Source organism: Phoca vitulina, unplaced genomic scaffold (assembly GCF_004348235.1).
Source record: "Phoca vitulina isolate PV1807 unplaced genomic scaffold, GSC_HSeal_1.0 scaffold30, whole genome shotgun sequence".
NCBI classification, from domain to species: Eukaryota; Metazoa; Chordata; class Mammalia; order Carnivora; family Phocidae; genus Phoca; species Phoca vitulina.
In genome coordinates this window covers 9,543,829-9,562,706 of record NW_022589733.1, presented here as the reverse complement: position 1 = coordinate 9,562,706, position 18,878 = coordinate 9,543,829, and the positions used below count along the sequence as shown (strand labels likewise).

Below are 18,878 nucleotides of genomic sequence, written 5' to 3'. Positions count from 1 at the left end.
TCCCCTCCCTTCCCCTCCCTTCCCCTCCCTTCCCCTCCCTTCCCCTCCCCTCCCCTTCCCCGCCCCTTTCCCTTTCCCTCCCCCTTCCTTTCCCTTTCCCTCCCCCTCCTCCTCCCCTCCCCTCCCCTCCTTCCTCTTTCTTTCTTTATATTTATTCATTTGGGGGGGGGTGGAGAGAGACTCTCAAGCCGACTCACCACTGAGACTCACCACTGAGCGCAGGACTCAATCTCATGAGATCATGATCTGAGCTGAAATCAAGAGTCAGATGCTTAACTGACTGAGTCACCCAGGCACTCCTCCTTGGTTTTATTTCTGTGGCTGGCTTCCATCTTTCCCTTAGGCCAGCTCTAGTTTGCACAGGTACTCTGAACTTAATCTTCCTTTTGTATCTAAGAGCCTAAAATTCAGTTCACCCTTGAAATACTTAATAAAATGACATCTCACTGAACAGCTTCACATAAATTATTTTTCTAAGTAAATGGTTTATACCCTTATAAGATAGCAGGTTTTGTTTGTTTTTTTTTAAACCAAATAGTACTTTCTTTCTTTTTTTTTAAGATTTTGTTTATATATTTATTTATTTGAGAGAGAGAGAGAGAGAGTGCACAAGCGGAGAGGAGAGGGAGAAGCAGGCTCCCTGCTGAGCTGGGAGCCGGACGTGGGGCTTGATCTAGGGATCATGACCTGAGCCGAAGGCATATGCGTAACCAACTGAGCCACCCAGGTGCCCCTGTTCTCCCAAGTTTAAATGCCATTTGTTCTTTTTCTGTGAACTGTTCATGCCTTCTGTCCACTTCTTTTTAAAGTTATTTATTTTAGAGCACAAGTGAGCATGGGGGGAGGCCCAGAGGGAGAGGGAGAGTCCTCAAGCAGACTCCTTGCTGAGCACGGAGCCCAATGTAGGACTTGATCTCATGACCCCAAGATCATGACTTGAGCCACCATCACGAGTTGGACACTCAACCGACTGAGCCACCCAGGCACTTCTGTCCCCTTTTCTTTCTTTCTTTCTTTTTTTTTTTTTTTTTTAAAGATTTTATTTATTTGACAGAGAGAGACACAGCGAGAGAGGGAACACAGGGGGAGTGGGAGAGGGAGAAGCAGGCTCCCCGCGGAGCAAGGAGCCTGATGTGGGACTCAATCCCAGGACTGTGGGATCATGACCTGAGCCGAAGGCAGTCGCTTAATCGACTGAGCCACCCAGGCGCCCTTCTGTCCCCTTTTCTATTCAGTGGTTGGTTGGTTGGTTTTGGAAAAATTTTATATCCCAAAGAAATCTCCTTTTGTGATATTTGTTGCAACTATCTGCCTCTGCTTTCCTGTAGTCTTGTCACCACCATCTCTACGAGCAGTGTCACCTCTCGTTTTACTTTTCTGTCTCCGTGTTTCACCGCTGCCTTTCTTCGGCAGCTTCTCTTCCCTTATTAGAACTTCCTGTAAGACAAGCGAATACACTGAGCTCCTGAACTCTGTGTATTGGCCGCTGGAGATCTCTTTTTGTTTCTTAGTGGTATTTTTTACTTACTCCTGACTTCATATACTTGGAACCATGTATCCTTTTCACATTTACGTGAAGTGTTCATTAGGGGCTTGTTAAGGCAAAAGCCTGGAAAGATACATGGGGCTTGTTAAGGCAAAAGCCTAGAAAGATACATGCTTGTCAGCCTGAGAAAGGTTTGAACTCCAACCCTTACTCTACAGTGAGCTCTGGTATTGTTTTAGTACATTATTATTATTATTATTGAGAGAGAGAGAGAACACACATGCATGAGTGGGAGGGGGGTTGAGGAGTAGAGGGAGAGAGAGGATCCTAAGCAGGCTCCACACCCAGCTCGGAGCCTGACGCGGGGTTTGATTTCATGACCTGAGCCAAAACAAAGAGTTGGATGCTTAACCGACTGAGCCACCCAATCGTCCTAGTTTTTTGATTCAGATTTGGTTTAACATTTTTTACTCTCAGTGGCCTTTAACCTTGGCCTAGTCGTTTGACCCCCCTCATCAGTAAAATGGGGGATACCTACATATCAGGTTGTTGTAGAGATTCATTGAGGCTGGAAATATTTAGAGGCAATGAGAGGGGTAGAGTAGAGTCCTTAACTTTTCCTCTCACCCTCAATTCCCCGCATTTCCTAGATTGAGGCTTTCCATCCCTGAGGTGTTGCCGTGGCTCTGGGTTTCCCAGGGCAAAAAGAGCCCTGCCTACTTGGTCACATTGTGCACCATCTTAAAATGTTCTCTGAGCGTGGCGTCAGTTTTGTCAACGGTAAAAAAGGAACACAGCTGTTGGATGCGGGTGCCGGTGGGGCTGACTGCCTAGGGTGGTTGGGGCTCCGTGGTATAGCCTGGGGCCCAGTGCCCAGTGCGTGGCGAGGGCCCGTCAGCTCTGGGAAAGGAGGTGAAGTCACGGCCCTTCCTCCTGTCTTGCAGAAGCCCCGTCCTGCATGTCTCTCGGCAGCACGTCCCTGAGCGCCCCTTCCATCCACTGCCCCTCCGCTGCGGTCTGCATCGGCATCCTCCCGGGCTTGGGCGCCTACTCGGGGAGCAGCGACTCCGAGTCCAGCTCCGACAGCGAAGGCACCATCAACGCCACCGGCAAGATCGTCTCCTCCATCTTCCGAACCAACACCTTCCTTGAGGCTCCGTAGCTCCTGTGTCCCCCCCTCCTCTCCGCCCCGACCCCGCCAGAGCTCCTGCCCAAGAGTAGGCCGGACGGTTTGTTCCAACTCCGGGCACCACCTCCCCCAGAACTCCTTTGCCCGCTTCCTGTGCACACCGTGACATTCTTAACCTCATCTAAAAATGTGCCAGAATTCACTTGTGGCCCAACTTGTGTTTGGTTTCTCTTTCCACTCCAGTGCAGATGTCCAACCCTGTCCTGCTGCCTCTTTCCTCGCTGCCGTGGTGGGGAGGGGGCCGCGGCTCCGGGGAGATTTCCCTGAAAATGCCCTGGGAAGATAGGCACCCGCTGGGGTGCAGTGTTTGGATGCCGTTGCTTTCTTGTTTTCTTCTTTGTTTCCTTTCCTGACAGCACAGGAAGCAAGGGCAGTTATGGGACAGGTATCATTTAAACCTCTCTTCCAGCAGAACACACCATGTGGTTGTACTGCGTGGTGGCTCATGTTGGGGGGCTGGGGGGAGGAGGGCCCCAGGTGATGGACTGCTGCACTCCCTTGGAACTAACCGATTCTTGATGTTGTGTGACTAAGTAAAGATTATAAACTACATCTGCTGGGGCTGTCACTTAGCGCCCATCACTCATTGTGGAGTTTTTCCGTATTCCTCCTTCCTTCCTTCTCCTTCTCCCTCCGTCCAACGCCATTTAAGACCCTAAACCTTAGAGAAACGACATGGGCCTTATTTCATCATGGCCAGAAAGCAGAAGTGCAGGTAGGCATGTAGACGAGATGACTTATTTCTAGCAGCTTCTGGAATTCTGAGTGCCAACCAGTGGGACACACCTGCATATTCTGACTCGACTCTGTGCTCTGTTGAGGCCCCTCTCTGTTCGGTATGCTTATAGTTGAGGCTTCTAAATGTGGAAGCTCTTTCTGGCCTAAAGGTGCTGCCCTGTCCTTGCCTCCCCTCTGCTCCTCTCCCTTCCTGCACAGGGCAGCTTCAAGACTGTGAGCAGCCAAGACCTCTGTCTCCTAAAGGTGAGCCTCTCCCTCTAGGACGGAGAGAGATGAGGTCAGAGGGAGGCATGGGCTTGAAAAACAAAACAAACAAATCTGTAGGCTCCCCTGCTCCAGGAGAATGAGTCTGTACATTCTCTCTTCCCCTGGGTTCCTACGTCAATTGTTTCTACTTCTTTGGGTGTGAGACAGAGAGACACACACAGAATGTGTTGACACTGTGATGCTGGCAGGCAGAGCAGCTACTCATTTTTAATGTGGGCAGAGAGGCCCCTGGCTCTCCTCCAACCCACTGCTTTTCCCCTTCCAATACAGTGACACTTGTGCCCGTTAGCAGATGGTGACTTCCTTTCACCCGTAAGTGATGCCTTGTGAATCCTTCCTCCTTTTCAGGACCGCTCCGTGCTAATTGTTCCTGACTGTCAGCACAGGCGCGCGGCTCCATCCTAACAGACAAGACATTTAGGTAAAACTGTGTAGGCACCTTCTGCTTCTCTGCTCCATTGTTCCTGCGATTGAGCTGTCGTCCTTGCAGCGCGCACACCGTTTCGGGAGGCAGACCAAGGAGTCAGGGGCACCATCTCTTTGTGGTTTGACTTTTTTTTTTTTTTTAAAGATTTTATTTATTTGTGAAAGAGAGAGCGCACGAGCGGGGCGGAGGGGCAGAGGGAGAGGGAGAAGCAGGCTCCCCACTGAGCCAGGAGCCCAACGAGGGGCTCAATCCCAGGACTCTGGGATCATGACCTGAGCCGAAGGCAGACGCTTAACCATCTGAGCCACCCAGGCGTCCCTGTGGTTTGACTTTTAAGAAGCCATTACTATACCTCATTGCCTCTGTTGTTGGGAGAAGGGGACAAAAGGTTGTAGGGATTAAAACTGTACATTAACTTGAAAGCTAATGCACCTGTCCGAGAACAAGGTCTTGCTTTTTCTGTACTGGATCTTGCACTCCCAACTCCCTCTCCATCTACTATAAGCTAGATTGCGTTGAGAAAGTTGAGGCTCCTCACATGGAGATTTCTGGTCTGTGGTGTCACAGGGGAGACTGAGAGTCAGTGGTGATCATCTCATCGTGTTCATTGTACCTGTTGGTGTAGAGTCCTGGAATGGAGACACATGTCCCGTAGAACCATGACTAGCAGAGCAGAACCTGGTCTCCCCAGTAGAGGAAGCAGGCTTGAAAAGCATCCAGTGTAGACAGTGTGGTTCCAACCCAAAGAAGGATAGAAAAAACAGGGACTGCTTTAATCCATAAAGTGCAGCCATCAGGCCTGAATAAATAATTGGGGCTTATAACTAGGTAAGAAGGGCTAAAGACAAAGTGTGTGGTGGGGTTTCTTTAAACCTGCTTACATTGTCCTGAGTGGTAGTATTCTTACAACTCTTGAACCAGGCAAGGGAGAAAGCCTGTTTGCCGGTTCTCTCTGGATTATCTAGCCTGTGTCATACCACGCCCTCTCAACCACTTCTAACTTTGGACCCTGTTACCCGCTTGGGTGGGGAGAAAGTGTGAAATTCAAAGCATCCATTTTTCCATCTATAAAAAGCAGGGGAGCTGATGTGACTGGACCCAGAGACGATCTGGCGATCCTACATATGCCTTCCCTGGTCTCAGGACCCAGGAGGAGAGAAGAGCTGGCTTTAGGTGCATCTTAGACTGGCAGTTGGGCCCCTAACTAGGGGTGACCTGGGCCAGCTCTTTGCATCCTTGTTCCTTCCACTCTCCACCTGGGGTTCTTCCCTTCTGGCTACCTCCTTTCTACCCAGGACAAGCCGCTTTTGCCTCAGACTTCCGCCCATTGCTTCTGCTTCTCCCTGGGAACTAAGCCTAGTTCCCCCTTCCCTGGATATGCTGCAGTGGTTATGAGCTTAGAGCCAGACATTTACTAGCTGGCTCAGTGGGGCAAGGTCCTTAACCTCTCGGGGCTTCAGTTTCATCCTTGGTAAATAGAAATAATGATACCAACTTTCTGGTGAGGGTGAAAGCTAGTCTGGATTAGGTACTTGGTGTGGGATCTGGCACAGAGTGTTCAGTAAATGGTAGCCATCCTCAATAGCCCTGATACTGCTGGCCTCCCCTGTTTCTGGGTAGGGTGTCCAGAGCTTCTGTTAGTGGTGATGTATGGCAGGTCTTCCCATCCTACTGGCATTCCTCAGTTGCAGCTAGAACATCGACACGATGAAGGGTCTGATCTGGTCGTCAGAGCTCCAACCACCAGCTTCTGCTGTATGCTTCCCTCTCAGCTAAATGTTAATTGCTTGGGCACACCCGGTTCCTTGGCACGGGTGTCCTACTCGTGGGTATACGGCTCAGCTGTTGTCTTAAGCCCCTTCCAGAAAAACAAAAAGGAGAGCTTAATGGCAGTGCACCATCATTTGGACTTGAGTGTTGTCTTGATTTTCCCAGCCTACTTACGCATAACGGTATGGAATGTAGGTTCTGCTTGGTGGGAGGCTAGCATCTGGGCAACATCCTTGTAGTCACAGGGTGAACACAAGCCAGTTGCACATTCGTGCCTTAGTGACGCTGGCAAGGGCTGACATTTTGCTCCCTTACCTGCTGGTGCTATGGTTTAAGGAGAACGGGAGTGTCACAGCAGTGACAGGCAGAATGTGGTCCAGCCTCACAGCTTTGTAGAGGAGAAGGGCAGCAAAACCCAGAGACAGCCACCACTCTGAGCTGTTGGCGGGGCTTCACCCTTGCTATTTCAGTAACAGGCACATCATTATGCCTTATGTGGATTTGTTTCACTCATTCGATACTGAGGCCTGCTATGTGTGTGCCAGGCACTGTTTGGGACATTTGTTTGTTTTTTAAGATTTTATTTATTTGAGAGAGCGAGAGAGAGAGCACACAAGCAGGGGAGGGGTAGAGGGGCAGAGGGACAAGCAGATTCCCCACTGAGCAGGGAGCCCGACTCGGGGCTCAATCCCAGAACCCTGAGATCATGACCTGAGCCGAAGGCAGCCACTTAACTGAGCCACCCACGTGCCCCGGTTTGGGACATTTGTGGACCATTTTTGTGGCCTGTAGTGTCTTTCATCCTAAAAAAAAGTCCTGTGAAGCAGCCCTTCCCTACATTTGATAGAGAAAATTGAAATTCATAGTGGTTCAGTGACTTGCGTGAGGTTGCACAGTTAGTTGACAGAACCAGAATTTTAATTTGAGCCTTTAACTCTTTAAGTCTGGCTTTCTGTGGTTTCAGTGAAATTTTTAAACAAATGCTAGTGCCCAGGCGTCTGCAGCAGTGATGGAAGGGTGAAGGGATCTTTCCGATTTCCAAGTTCACTTTTCAGCTTGCTATCCATGTACCAAGAACCAAGTATCAGCATCACCAAGGCTCAGTTTGTTTTTATTGAGATATTATTGATACTAGTTTCAGGTGACAATTCAATATTGTAAGTATTGCAGAATGGTCCATCCATTTTTCTTGTGATGAGAGCTTTTAAGATCTACGCTCTTGGCAGGTTTCTGATAACACAATAATACAGTATTAACTATAGTCACCAGGCTGTATATTACATCCCCAGGACTTATTTTGGCTTTGTTTTTTTTTTTTAAGTGGTGATTTGGCCTGGTCAGGAGTTTGGGTGCATTCCTTTCCCCTGTGAACTTGAGCCAGCTGGGAGAGGGCTTGCTTGACTGATCCACTCAACCTGGGCAGAGAAGGGGGAAGAAAGCAGAGATGTCGGGGTCTGCTCCCATGAAGCTTGGAGGTGAGGGCCGTGGCCACCACACCTGAGGTAGGTGGTCCGTAAGAGTTTGAGCATTTGGGATGGACACCAGCATAAGGCAGGCACTCAACCGTAACATGGCCCAATAGATGTCTATCTTCCTGGTTTTACCAGTCTGGTAAATTCCTCCTGGGGGCGGGGTGTAAGGGAGAAGTCTGCATGAGAAGTGGTCCCCCCAGTACACCTGTCCCCTGAGGGCTAAGAAGGGGATGTGGGGCTGGGAGGAGAGGGCTCCTCCCCTTTAGAGACTTCTGGTCAATCATAGCTTGACAGATTAGGGGGTATGGCTCAGGGATAAAGCATTTGACTGCAGACCTTGACAGATTATTCCAGGCTTGGATGGGTACAAACTTCCCTGGATGTGACATCCAGCTAGACTCACTTTAGCTGCTGAACAGGTGGGCAAACAAGCAGACTTGTGCTGTTGTTCTAACACCCAGTCTTACAGCTGGCCCAAGCAAGGGTTAGGTACGAACCGAAGGAGCCAAGACGCACTGGCCCTGGGTCCAACCATGTTGCCAGCTGGCCCCATGGGCCACTGTGCTGTGATTGCCCAGAGGTCCTTGGGGAAATGGGGCGCCATGCAGTCCTGCAGCCCTCTCAGAAGTGAAGGAGTCCCGAAAGGATATTTCAACTCACTTTTGGTGGCTGCAGAACCATCAGGGCATTGGAAGCTGAGGATAAAGATCTCCCTCACACTGTCAGCAGGTAGACGGGGGTCCTTGAGGCTACCAGGCACCTGGAGGTGGGAACCTCCCTGGTAGTGCCCAGCTCTAGAGGGCCCCAGTGACAATGACTGACCTGGGAGAGTGGGTCAGGATAATAGACCTCACAGATTGAGTGCAGAGAAAGGATAAATTCATTAGCAACTTGAGCAGACTCCTTTGCAGAGTCAGAGGAAGATGCTGTGTAGTAAGCACGGGCTCTGGAATCGGGCAGATCCGGATGTAAGTTCTGGCTCTGCCTCTGCGAGATTTGATTAGCTTCTCTGCTCGTTTCCTCATCTCTGAAATGGTCATAGGCATAGGCTCTAGGCTATTGGAAGGGTTCATCAAGATTATGCCTGCAAAGCTCTTAATGCGGAGCCAGAACCAGCGCTTAGTAGAACTGTTGTTATTGGTTGCACAGAAGCCTGGGGCACAGGGGTGACAGAAACTCCCAACGGGGAGGTAGATAAGACAAAAGGATGTGTTATATGGAAGAAAGGGGAGAACTGGGAGGACCCCGAGAGTGGGCCCCTGGCTGGCTTCATGAAGTGGGGCCTAGAAACGAACGGCAGCTGTCAGCTTAGCATCATGCGGGCAAAGAGGCTCTCACGCACTGTAGACCACAGGGCGTACCCCGAGGCCCGAGAGGCCCGAAAGAGGAGCAGATAGGTGGCTGCGACGGCCACCTTGCGTGTGTGTCTGGGTGCGCGTGCGTGCACGCATGCAGGGCAGTGTGTAGATTAAGAGGAGGAGGGCGGGTACCACATGGTAGTGGCTGGGCCTGGGGACCCCGGGACTGGTGTAGGCTCCGCAGGGCTACGGTTGCTGGTGGGGGCCCGGGGCATTTTATCTATCCGCAGATACGTATTGAGCCTGTGCTCTGTGCCAGTTTAACAGAGTGAGTACTGTGTGCATGGAACGCGTGCCCCACCTTGCTGGGGGAAAGCTTTTTAGGTTTCCTTCCCCAGATCACTGAGCCCATCAGGTCCCAGCTGAGGGAGGCGCTGACACAGGGACATTGGAAACTCCTTTATTACCCTGAGTATAACAAATAGAACACAGTCACAGTATAAAAACACAGCAGGAAGTAGGTGCAGGAAATGACACAAAGTATGCACTGGGGACACACTCCTTTCAGGGTCTGCAGCTAGTTATCTGGAAGAAGCCAGTTAGGATTGTAAAAATTTTCTCTTTAATAACAATTTCACTAAAATTATACAAAGTACATTCAATACTTAAGGGGAGGGAGGAAGCCAGTTTGGCCCGGAAGCATCATCTGTTGACTCCAACAAAGGAAGCCCAGCTGAGCTGGGGGAAGGTGGGGGGGTGGAGGTCTGGTTGTAAAAAATAAAAACGTGGATGAGTTAAAAACAAGCCCCCCCCCCCCCCCACCAGGAAGCAGGGTGAGCGTGCACGTTCCTGGGAGGGCGGGAGGCCCAGCCGGCATGCTGCTGCTGGGCCTGGGCTGGTGCTCAGGCAGGCTCCGAGTGGGTGGGGGGCAGGTTTTTATGCTTGAAATACTGCACGACTTGTTGGGGCAGTTCCGCCAACACAGCTTTGGCCAAGGTCTCTTTTGCTGCCTGTGGGGCCAAGGGGGAGGTGGAGAGGAGAGAAAGGAAGGGTCAGTGGAAGACCATGGTGAGGGGGCTCCATGCCCAGACTGCTTTAAGAGAAGGTGTCCCTGGAGGACAGAATCAGGGCCAGGGCTGTCTAGAACTCGAGTCCCTTGTCCCAGCCAGGGTCTGAAACCCCTCTGCTAGCACTGCTTTTCCTTTACCTGAAGTCTAACTCTTTCCTTGAGCACTTGAGATGCCCGGGGATCGCATTTTAAGATGAATGTGTCTTTGGGAGGCTTTTCAGGGAAAAGACAGGGGAGGCGAGCTGCACAGCCTACTTACCTGACAGACATTTCCTGAACACCTTCTTGGCCCATATAAACGGGCCAGGACTGTCTGGCTCACTACTGAATGCTCAGCCACAGGCCAGCCATGGGGAGGTGCTCAGTCAGTGTCCTGTGCATGAATGGGGGGCCGAGGCCCAGCATATGTCCTCAGGAAGCTAAGGCTCCAGAGGAAGGAGTTGGACCACCTCAGGCAAACCCAGAGGGCACTGGGTATAAAACAGTGGTAAGTTCTTGCTAGGACTGGCTTGTAGGATCTGCACCACAGAACCCCAAGAGTCCCTATGGCTGAGGGCACCAAGGTCTGGAGAGGTCAGGGACTTGCCCAAGGCCACACAGTAAGCATCTAGTTAAATAAGAGTTGGGCTCCCAGGTGATGGGACAGGGGTGGCATCTGAGACTGCTCCCCCTGGGATCCTGGTGGGTCCAGCTGCTAGTGCAGTGACTTTGTGGGCAGACCTGGGGTCATCTGCAGATAGGCCCAGAGCCACCTCCAGGAACAAGGTGGGGCCACCAGTCCCCCTGCGGGGCAGGCCATCCTAAGATGTGCCTCGTTTTCTATCTGTGAAGTAGGCTGGTTGAGGTGTGACTACCCACAAAAGCCTTTCTCACCCCTGGGTCTTTGCTCTCAGCCCCCTATCTGCCTGGAATGCTTTGCCCCACCTGGATAACTCCCAACTTCTGGTTCAGGACCTTGGTCGGAGGTCAGGGCCTCCCTGAAACCCTGCGCTGGAGCCCCAGTGTGGGTTGGGCACCGCTCCCTAGGTTCCATGAGCTTGCTAAAGCCGGTGCTCACATGGTCGTAGGGGCTTGTGTGGGGTGGGCCCTCGGGCAGCACACAATAGAGCGGAGGACAGAGGAGCCCAAGACGTTCATCCTTATTAACTCTGGTTGCTGGGGTCCCCTAAGCACCCCCTCCCCAGCCTGGGCCCACACTCACGTTGCGGAACTCTCGGAAGGGCACGAACTGCACGATGTCACGGGCCGCCTCCTCCCCGGTGTGCGAGCGCAGCGTGCGGCTGTCCCCGTCCAGGAACTCCATGGCGGCGAAGTCAGCGTTGCCCACACCCACGATGATGATGGACATGGGCAGCTTGGAAGCCTGCACCACGGCGTGGCGCGTCTCTTCCATGTCACTGATGACGCCGTCCGTGATGATGAGGAGGATGAAGTACTGCTGCAGGGAAGAGGCAGCCAGGTGCTCTGAAGTCTCTGGCCCCCCTTCCCCGGCCTCCCAAAACCCTCTGACCCCTGGGAGGACAGCTCTTCATGCCCAGCTGCCGCCAAATCCCAGCCCCAGCCCGCAGCACCCCACCCCTGCAGGCCTCTGGCCGTCCAAACCCTGACCTGGTCCCAGCCCGAGGCACAAACTGCCCTCTCCCCCCTGCCCTGGCTGTGACCTTAGACACCGCAGCTCGGTGCCAGGGCCCCGAACTCCAGGCCTGGCCCTCCGGTTGCTCTGTGGGGCTCGGGGCAACTGGCTGACGTTGCCGCGCCTCCGCTTCGTCATCTGCACGGTGGCAGTTGCTGTACCACAGCGGCGCTCTGTGCCCGAGAACTGCATCCCTGGCGGGCAGGCGCACGGCCGGGGAGGGAGGCGCGTCCTGGCCGACCCGGCCCAGCCTCGCCTTCTCCGCCCCGCACAGATCCCTGCAAGCTGCTCCTTCCCCGGCTGCAGGGCTGGCCTCAGACAGGCTGCCTGGCACACAGGCCGGTGCTTCTGGGCTCACACAGCACACACAGCCTCAAGGCACAGGGTTACTTCTGCAGCGGTCTTTCAGTTCCGCGGACGGTACCCAGGAGGGAGTCTCGGGTCGGTTCTAGTGGGCCTTTAACGCCTCTCATGTGCTCACCTTCCTTATTTTTTTTTTTTTTTTTTTTAAAGATTTTATTTATATATTTGAGAGAGAGAGAATGAGAGACAGAGCATGAGAGGGGGCAGGGTCAGAGGGAGAAGCAGACTCCCCGCTGAGCAGGGAGCCCGATGCGGGACTCGATCCTGGGACTCCAGGATCATGACCTGAGCCGAAGGCAGTCGCTTAACCAACTGAGCCACCCAGGCGCCGCTCACCTTCCTTATTAACAGAGGCGGGAAGCGCAGAGCTTCAGGGGACGACAGTTTCTAGCTAGACTTCAATACCAGGTACAATTTGTTTTATTTTTCCCGTTACTCTCTATATATGGCAAGCGGTAACTTTTCACTTACGGTGGGCTATACAGTTTCCTTATAAAATTACTTAAAATACTGAATAATTAGCATGGGCATGTATGGCCATAGCATGGACTGTGAATGGGACATGGTGGGCACATGAGGTTCAGGAAGGCTCCCTAGATGGCCTGGGCAGAGGCCCCAGAATACCAAGCCAGCTGACACCTTAGTGTCAGCTCTGTCCTTAGCACCCTCTGGCCCCTTTTTAAGGAAGCTGGTTTGCCCCATCCGTAAAATAAACAGAAAAGCCCTACATGGCCCTAATATTCTTTGAGGCTTTTGCCTTCTAGTCTGATCCTTCTGGTTCTCAGGAGAGGAAAAAGGGGGCCAGACTAGTCCAGGTCATACAGGGCAGAACTGAGCCAGACCCCAGGTCAGCACGTGGCCACCTTCTCACCCAGCAAAACCATTTGCTCACTGGGAACCATACAGAGGCTACAAGTTCAGCCCCCTAGGATGCCCTACTCTCCTGCTTGTCGCCCACGCACAGCCCTGGAAGGAGCAGGTGAGCCGCTCGGAGGTGTAGACCCACCATCCTAACCCACCTCCTTCACTGTGCCTTTAAGAGACCGAGCCCTTGGTGCTGGGGATACCTGTTGCTATGGAGATGGCAGCCTGGATCCCTGCAGTGGAGGGCAGCAGCTGCCAGCCCCCCATGCCTGTGGTTGGAGGGCCTTATAAGCCCATCTACACCCTTGTCCCCCCACAGCCCACCGTCATTCCAGCACCCCTTCTGTAAATGGCCCTCTAACCCCACTCCCCTCCCGCCAGAAATAGTCCAGGGCAAGATTTCCGGGGCACCTAAGCTGGCAGGACGGAAGGCACAGAAGGTCCTGGTGAGGAGGAGGGAGAATGCCTGGCCTCAATCGACAGGTTCACCACTCAGGGCGGGACTGGCCTCCCACCCTCCCCCCATGCGGCCCTCAGCTTTCTCCTCTCACTCAGCCGCAGGTCTATACCAGGAGATTGGAGCCTCAGGCCTGGGCCTCCCCCAGGCCTTGGATCCTCCTTCCCAGGGAGGCGGGCGCAGCCTGGGGCTGGGTTCCCGCAAGACCATGGGCACCACCTGACAGGGTGAGAAAGTCCCTGCTAATGCACCACAGTGCACAGACCCTGCCATCCTCACGCTGGGATTCTGTTTTAGAGATGAGGAAAGGGCTGAGAAGGGGGTTCAGCGACTGCTGGGAACTGGCACAGTCTAGATCCATACACAAGCCTGGCTGACTCCAGAGCTGGGGCTCTTTCCACAGTGTCCCCCTCTGCCACCCCTGTCCCTCCCGTTTTGGTGGCCCGGCCTCTCCAGTAATGGGCCCCGGCAGGAGGAGCTTTCCGCACCCTCTCACCCCGCTGTCAGACGGTCTCAATGTCTAGGACAGCAGCCCAGGGAAGAGCCAGAGCCACGGCACTGGACATGAACCCTCACTCCTGTGCGTGCCAGCCAGCCAGCCATAATATCCACAGCCCTGGGCCTGATCTCAGCTTCTGCCCAGCCGGGCCAGCCTTGGCAAGGGACCTGCAGCTAACATGTCCTGTGCTGCTCACCCACTGCAGGCGGAGCCTCTACATTCCACTACAACCCCAAGGCTCTACAGCCCCACCAAGACAGAAATGGGAGGGGCTGTAGACGAGGAGAATGAAGGGCAGGAGGAGATGGGAAAGGGCGCTGCTGTCCCCACAGACAACCCTGGTCTCCCACCTCCACGCCCTTCCTGGTACCCTTCCTCCTGCCTGGCATACCCTTCCAGCCACAGTTCCAAGACCCATCGGAGCGTCTACGCCTCCATCCCAAGCCGGTGGAAGGCCCTCCGCAGCCCTGAGCTCCATTTCCCCTGCCAGCATTACCCCTTGCGGGGGGCGGGGGGATGTCTCCTCTGGAGATTCCTCTCCCCCACCCGACACCCCGAGTGCTCCTCCAGGCAGCCCTTTGCAACCCTCTTCTGCATCTCCCAGCTCTGGCACCCCATCCCTGCCCCAGAACCACAGTCAATCACTGTCAGGTCCAACCAAAAATCAAAGCACCCAACACCATTCAAGGATGGAGTAGCTTTTGCCTTTACCCAGAGGTTCTTCAGGCTTCTGGGCCTGTAAATAGCCACTTCCCCTAAAGCGTTTAACATATCAGATTTATAAGAAACCGACCACAACAATTCCAGTCAGAGTCTGGGGGAGCTGCTCCCTGGCTTATTTCTGGAAGTTGGCTGCCAAAGACCCTTGGGGTGGGGGGAAATTCCAGGGCCCTGTGTCCCAGCTCCCCCTCCACTAGGACACCAGATACCTAGGTAGCAAAGCAGGAATGGGCCATGGACAGCGAGACCCAGGGCTTATGGGCAGAGAGAAGGATGGGGGCCCCATAATGGGGATCGTCTAGCCCTTTCTGAACCTCTTAATGCCCTCAGTGGCTCCCCATGCCCCTCGAGAAAATCCAGGGTCCTCATTGCCTTCCAAGGCCCTGTGGTAGCTGGCTCTCTCCTACTCCCAACTCACTCCTCTCACATCAAGACTTCTTCCTTCAGTTAGGTCCAAACACCCTGCCTCCTGGGCTTTGCATATGCTGTTCCCTCTGCCTGGGGCACTCCACACCCACGCACACACGACTTTTACGTGGCTAACTTAAGCATCCTCCACGTCTCAGCCTGGACATCACTTTTCCAAGAAGGCTTCCCTGAGCCCTCTGGGTTAGGTGCCACCTTTAGGAGGCTGGGCCTTTGTCGGCACAGGTTTAATCAGTGCATCACAGCTGCTGTTTCCCCGGCCAGGTTCCCCACTAGACTGCAGGCTCCGGGAGGGCAGAGGCCGCGCATCATGGTCTCCCTAGTGCCGCACAGAAATCTGCTCCGGAAAGATGGGTTGTGTGTGTGAACGGGAGAGTGCAGGCCTGCCTAGAGCAATGCCTCCTACCATCTGCTCTCGAGTTCCTGTACGTGGGTGTGCACGCGTGTGCATATGTCTAGGGCCAGGGAAGGTGAAGCCACACTGAGTATTGCCTCCCCCCCCGCCCCCAAGCGGCTGTATAAAAGCAGCGCTGAATCCACAATTTCTTCCCCTTTGCCTTGGGTCTCACTGTGCTCAGGGGCATCCCCAGGAGTGCTTACTGTGTGCCAGGCACTGTGCTGAGCAATTCATGTGCCAATCTGGTTGAATCCTCAGTGTCTCTAGCAGGCAGCCACTGTTCAGCACCTCCACGGTACAGGAGAGGAAACAGGTTCAGAGAGCTTCAGCAAGCTGCCCTGGGTCACACAGCCAGGCAATGGAGAAGCTGGGGTCTGAATGGGGTCGATGGGCCTCGGGAGCTCGAGGCTGAGCCATCAGGCAGCACCACCCCTGGTGCACGGTGAGCTGCAGGCTAGAGCCAGGCCGGAGGTGGAGAAGCGGATCTGTTTGGACATCAGGGTGAGAGGGGCTGAGAGAGACTCTCCGGTCCCACTCCTGCTGGGGGATGGCCCAAGTCACAGGGATGGGGGCACTGCATCCTGGAGGGTGAGGATGCCCAGAGAAGGCTGCCTCCCCAGGTTGGAAGGACCGGGTCATGACCAAAGTGGCAGGGGCACCGAGAGTGCCAGATCCTTGCCTTGAGACGACCAGGGTGCTGCCTGAAAGTGGCTGGGGTGTTGAGAGGATCAGGACTGGGCAGAGAAAGGGCCAAGTTTCCCGCTCCGGGGAGCCCTTAGCATTTGTTCCCCAGAACACCAAGATCCCCTTCCTGGCCTGCCCCAGGGCCCCAGGCCCCTTTCTGCCCGGAGCACACCTCCTGCGCCGTCCCACCCTGGCTCGGCCTGGCAAGAACACCGGCCTCGTTCCTGCTACCACACCCGTTCTTCCTGTTCAACAAGGATGCGCGCCATTTCTGCCATCCCTTTCATAACTGGCTCAGGCCGCTAACAGACGGGGCGGGACAACGGCCTGGCTGACCACAGGCATCCAAGTGGTGCAAGCCCAGCGGCTGCCTCGCCAACCAATTCCAGCCCTGCGCCCCCAGGAATTAAAAACCAGCCCCTCCCAGGCCTTGCCTTGGTCGCTGTCCCATTCAGGTGGCCCCAGATCCTCCCAGCACCCCGGGAGGGGGCTTCCTTCGCCCCTTTCATACAGGAAATGGGCTCAGAGCAGGAGGGGGCCTGTCTCAGGCCCTCAGCGGCAGGCGCAGCTGGCACTACGGCAGATCCTGCTCCCGGAGGCAGAAGAGACCCAGACCTTCCTTCTCTTTCTCCCCCAGCCCTTGCGCCATGACCTCCTTCCTGCCGGCCCTGGCCTCTGTAGTCTGCTCTGCCTGTCCTTCCTCATCCCCCAGGTCTCTCTGGGGGCAGGTGCTGTGTGATCTTGCTTAATCTGAACACCACCTAGCAGGTCATATTAGTTCCCCATCGTACAGACAGCGACTCGGAGGCTCAGGGAGGTTCCGTGCTTTGCCCAAGCCACAGGGAGGAAGGGGAGGGGCCCGGATTCAGACTCTGGCAGCCTGACCAGAGAGCCCCCTTCCACCTCCCAAACAACCAGACTGGGTCCTGCTGTCCTGCCCTCCCCAGGGCGACCCTGGTGTCCTCTTCTCTCGCTTAACCTCTACAGCCTCCATCTTTGCTGCCACGCCCAGAAGCCAACCTCTGCCTCCCTAGGAATCAGGGAGGGGTCTCGCTCCTCTGGTGGGCCCAGTGGGACCAGGTCCTTTTCCCTCTGGGAGGGGCGCTGGCGGGCGTCCCAGCCCCCTGCCTCCCGGGCCTCGCACAGCACTCCCATGGCGGGGCCCACAGATTCATCCAACCCCGGGTGCGGTGAGTGCCTGCCACGGGCCGGATGGTGGCAAACACGCAACAGCCTGGCCAGTGGGGCTGGCAGTCGGGGGGGGGGGGGGACACACCACGGATGAGGAGACATGGAGAAGGTAAACTAGATGCCGCTGCCATCCTCAGAGTCCAGATGAGAATCAACAGAGAAGGCGGGAGATCAGCCTCAGAGGGGTGGTCAAAGAAGGCCACGGCGGGGGGGGGGGGGGGGGGGGGGGGGGGGGGGGGGGGGGGGGGGGGGGGGGGTGGCATCTGAGGGGACACCGAGGAATGGGTAGAACCAGCCAGGCAGAGAGTCAGCAGGGCAGAGGGTCTGCGAGGGGTACAAGCTTGTGTGTTTGAGGGACAGGAAGAGGGTAAGATCAGAAGGGAAGGCAGGCGTGGTGGGTAGCAGAGGAGGTCTCTGTGGAAGGGAGTGGCTAGGGAGTGGCAGGCTCCAACAGGACCCCTGCGGGAGAATGGATTGTAGGGGCCAGAGACCGAAGCTGGTGGCCTTGGCGCTGGGAAGACAATCTGAGATACCATCTTGGAGGTAGAATGAAAAGGACAGTCTAGAAGGGACGTCAGCCTGGGCGCAGACTCTTCCTTTCCAAGGGGGAGTCCAGAGCAGGCCACAGGCTTGGGAAGGTCTCCCAGTGGGGAGCGGCCAGGCAGGAGGCAGACCTAAGTCTCCTTGGTGACAGCCCAGGCTCCACCATCCAGAGCTAGGAGCTGGGTTTCCAGCCTTGGCTGGAACCTGACAAGCTGGCCTGGGGAGGGCTACTTGTGGCACCGCCCCTGGGGCTGGGGGAGACGGCTTCATGCCGCATAGTCAAGTCAGGGCAAATCCTGGTAGGTGCAGGGCGAAGTGGACAAGGTGACCCTTGGTGACCCCAACACTGGCATTAGGCCTGAAGCTAGAGGGCAGAGACAGGACCAGGGATGCAGATGCCATCGATGGCCGTCTGCCATGTATTCCAGATGCCACACAGTCGCCCTGGCAACCTCCCACCAGACTGCCTCTAGCCTCGTCACTGAGCACTGGGCCAGGGCCAGACAGTGGCCCAGAAGGTCAGCTTTAAGGCTGCAGGGACCACCGTCTCTTGGTTTCCATGTGTCCCAGGAATAACGAACACCGCCTGCCCTGGGGAGGCACCTCCCACTGATTACAGTCTGATGTCCTACTAAGCATGAACGGAATCACTGTGTCTTTTTCAAGTCTGTGCTCCGGAAAGCCAGGATCAATCGAGTTGAGCTTGGTCCAACCCCCTTACCATACTTGCAGGTAAACCGAGGCAGAGAAAGCCAAATGTCCAGCTCACCAGCCCCATGGGGGTGGGCGGAGTAGAGGCGGACCTCAGTCTGGCCCTCCCGTCAGGCAAGGAGGGCCCAGCCAGGGCCAGCCCTCTCCCGCACACCCACGGCGGTGGCTGCCTACTCACCGTGGCCGTCTGCTGCTGTGTGGCCTGGGCCGCAAACCGCGCCACGTGGTTGACGATGGGAGAGAAGTTGGTGGGACCATAGAAACGGATATGGGGCAGGCAAGCCGAGTATGCCTGGGCGATGCCATCCACACCTGCCTCGCGGGGGGGGGGGGGGGGGGGGCGGAAACTGCATCAGCCTCGGTCCCCCCTGACCCTTCACCCACCCTCATCCCATTTGCAGATCCTGCCTCTACTTCATGCTCGCCCCAAATGCCCCTCCGGTGGCCAGCATGGGTCCCGTGAGACCAGAAGCTCCCAAAGGGCAGGGCCAAGATGGTATAAAGCAAAGAGCCCTGAATATGGAGTCAGGCAGACCCGAGTTCGAATCCTGCCTTTGCCACTTCCTAGCTGTGGGACCTGAGGCAAGTTGTTTCATCTTTCTGAGCCTGTTTCCTTGTCTGGCAATGGGACTGATAATCTTCACTCGGGCAGCTGGCCAGAGGAGGGCTCAGCA

The 18,878-nt window shown here is 55.1% G+C and overlaps 2 protein-coding genes across 3 annotated transcripts in view; one reads left to right on the top strand and one right to left on the bottom strand.

Annotated features, from left to right (window-relative positions):
* The window catches only part of PSME3IP1 (proteasome activator subunit 3 interacting protein 1), a 34,558-nt gene extending 31,740 nt beyond the window's left edge, over positions 1-2,818 (top strand). For both annotated transcript variants that reach the window (XM_032424581.1, XM_032424580.1), the window contains one exon: positions 2,431-2,818. In XM_032424581.1, coding sequence (XP_032280472.1) covers positions 2,431-2,648 — 218 coding nt within the window. In that variant the 3' untranslated portion in view covers positions 2,649-2,818. The remainder of the gene's footprint in view (positions 1-2,430) is intronic.
* Positions 2,819-9,091: 6,273 nt separating this feature from the next.
* Positions 9,092-18,878, bottom strand: part of CPNE2 (copine 2) — a 31,789-nt gene continuing 22,002 nt past the window's right edge. Inside the window, exons 13-15 of the mRNA XM_032424494.1 lie at positions 18,383-18,516; positions 10,918-11,154; positions 9,092-9,657 (exon numbers count right to left, since the gene is read on the bottom strand). Coding sequence (XP_032280385.1) covers positions 9,550-9,657; positions 10,918-11,154; positions 18,383-18,516 — 479 coding nt within the window. The 3' untranslated portion in view covers positions 9,092-9,549. The remainder of the gene's footprint in view (positions 9,658-10,917; positions 11,155-18,382; positions 18,517-18,878) is intronic.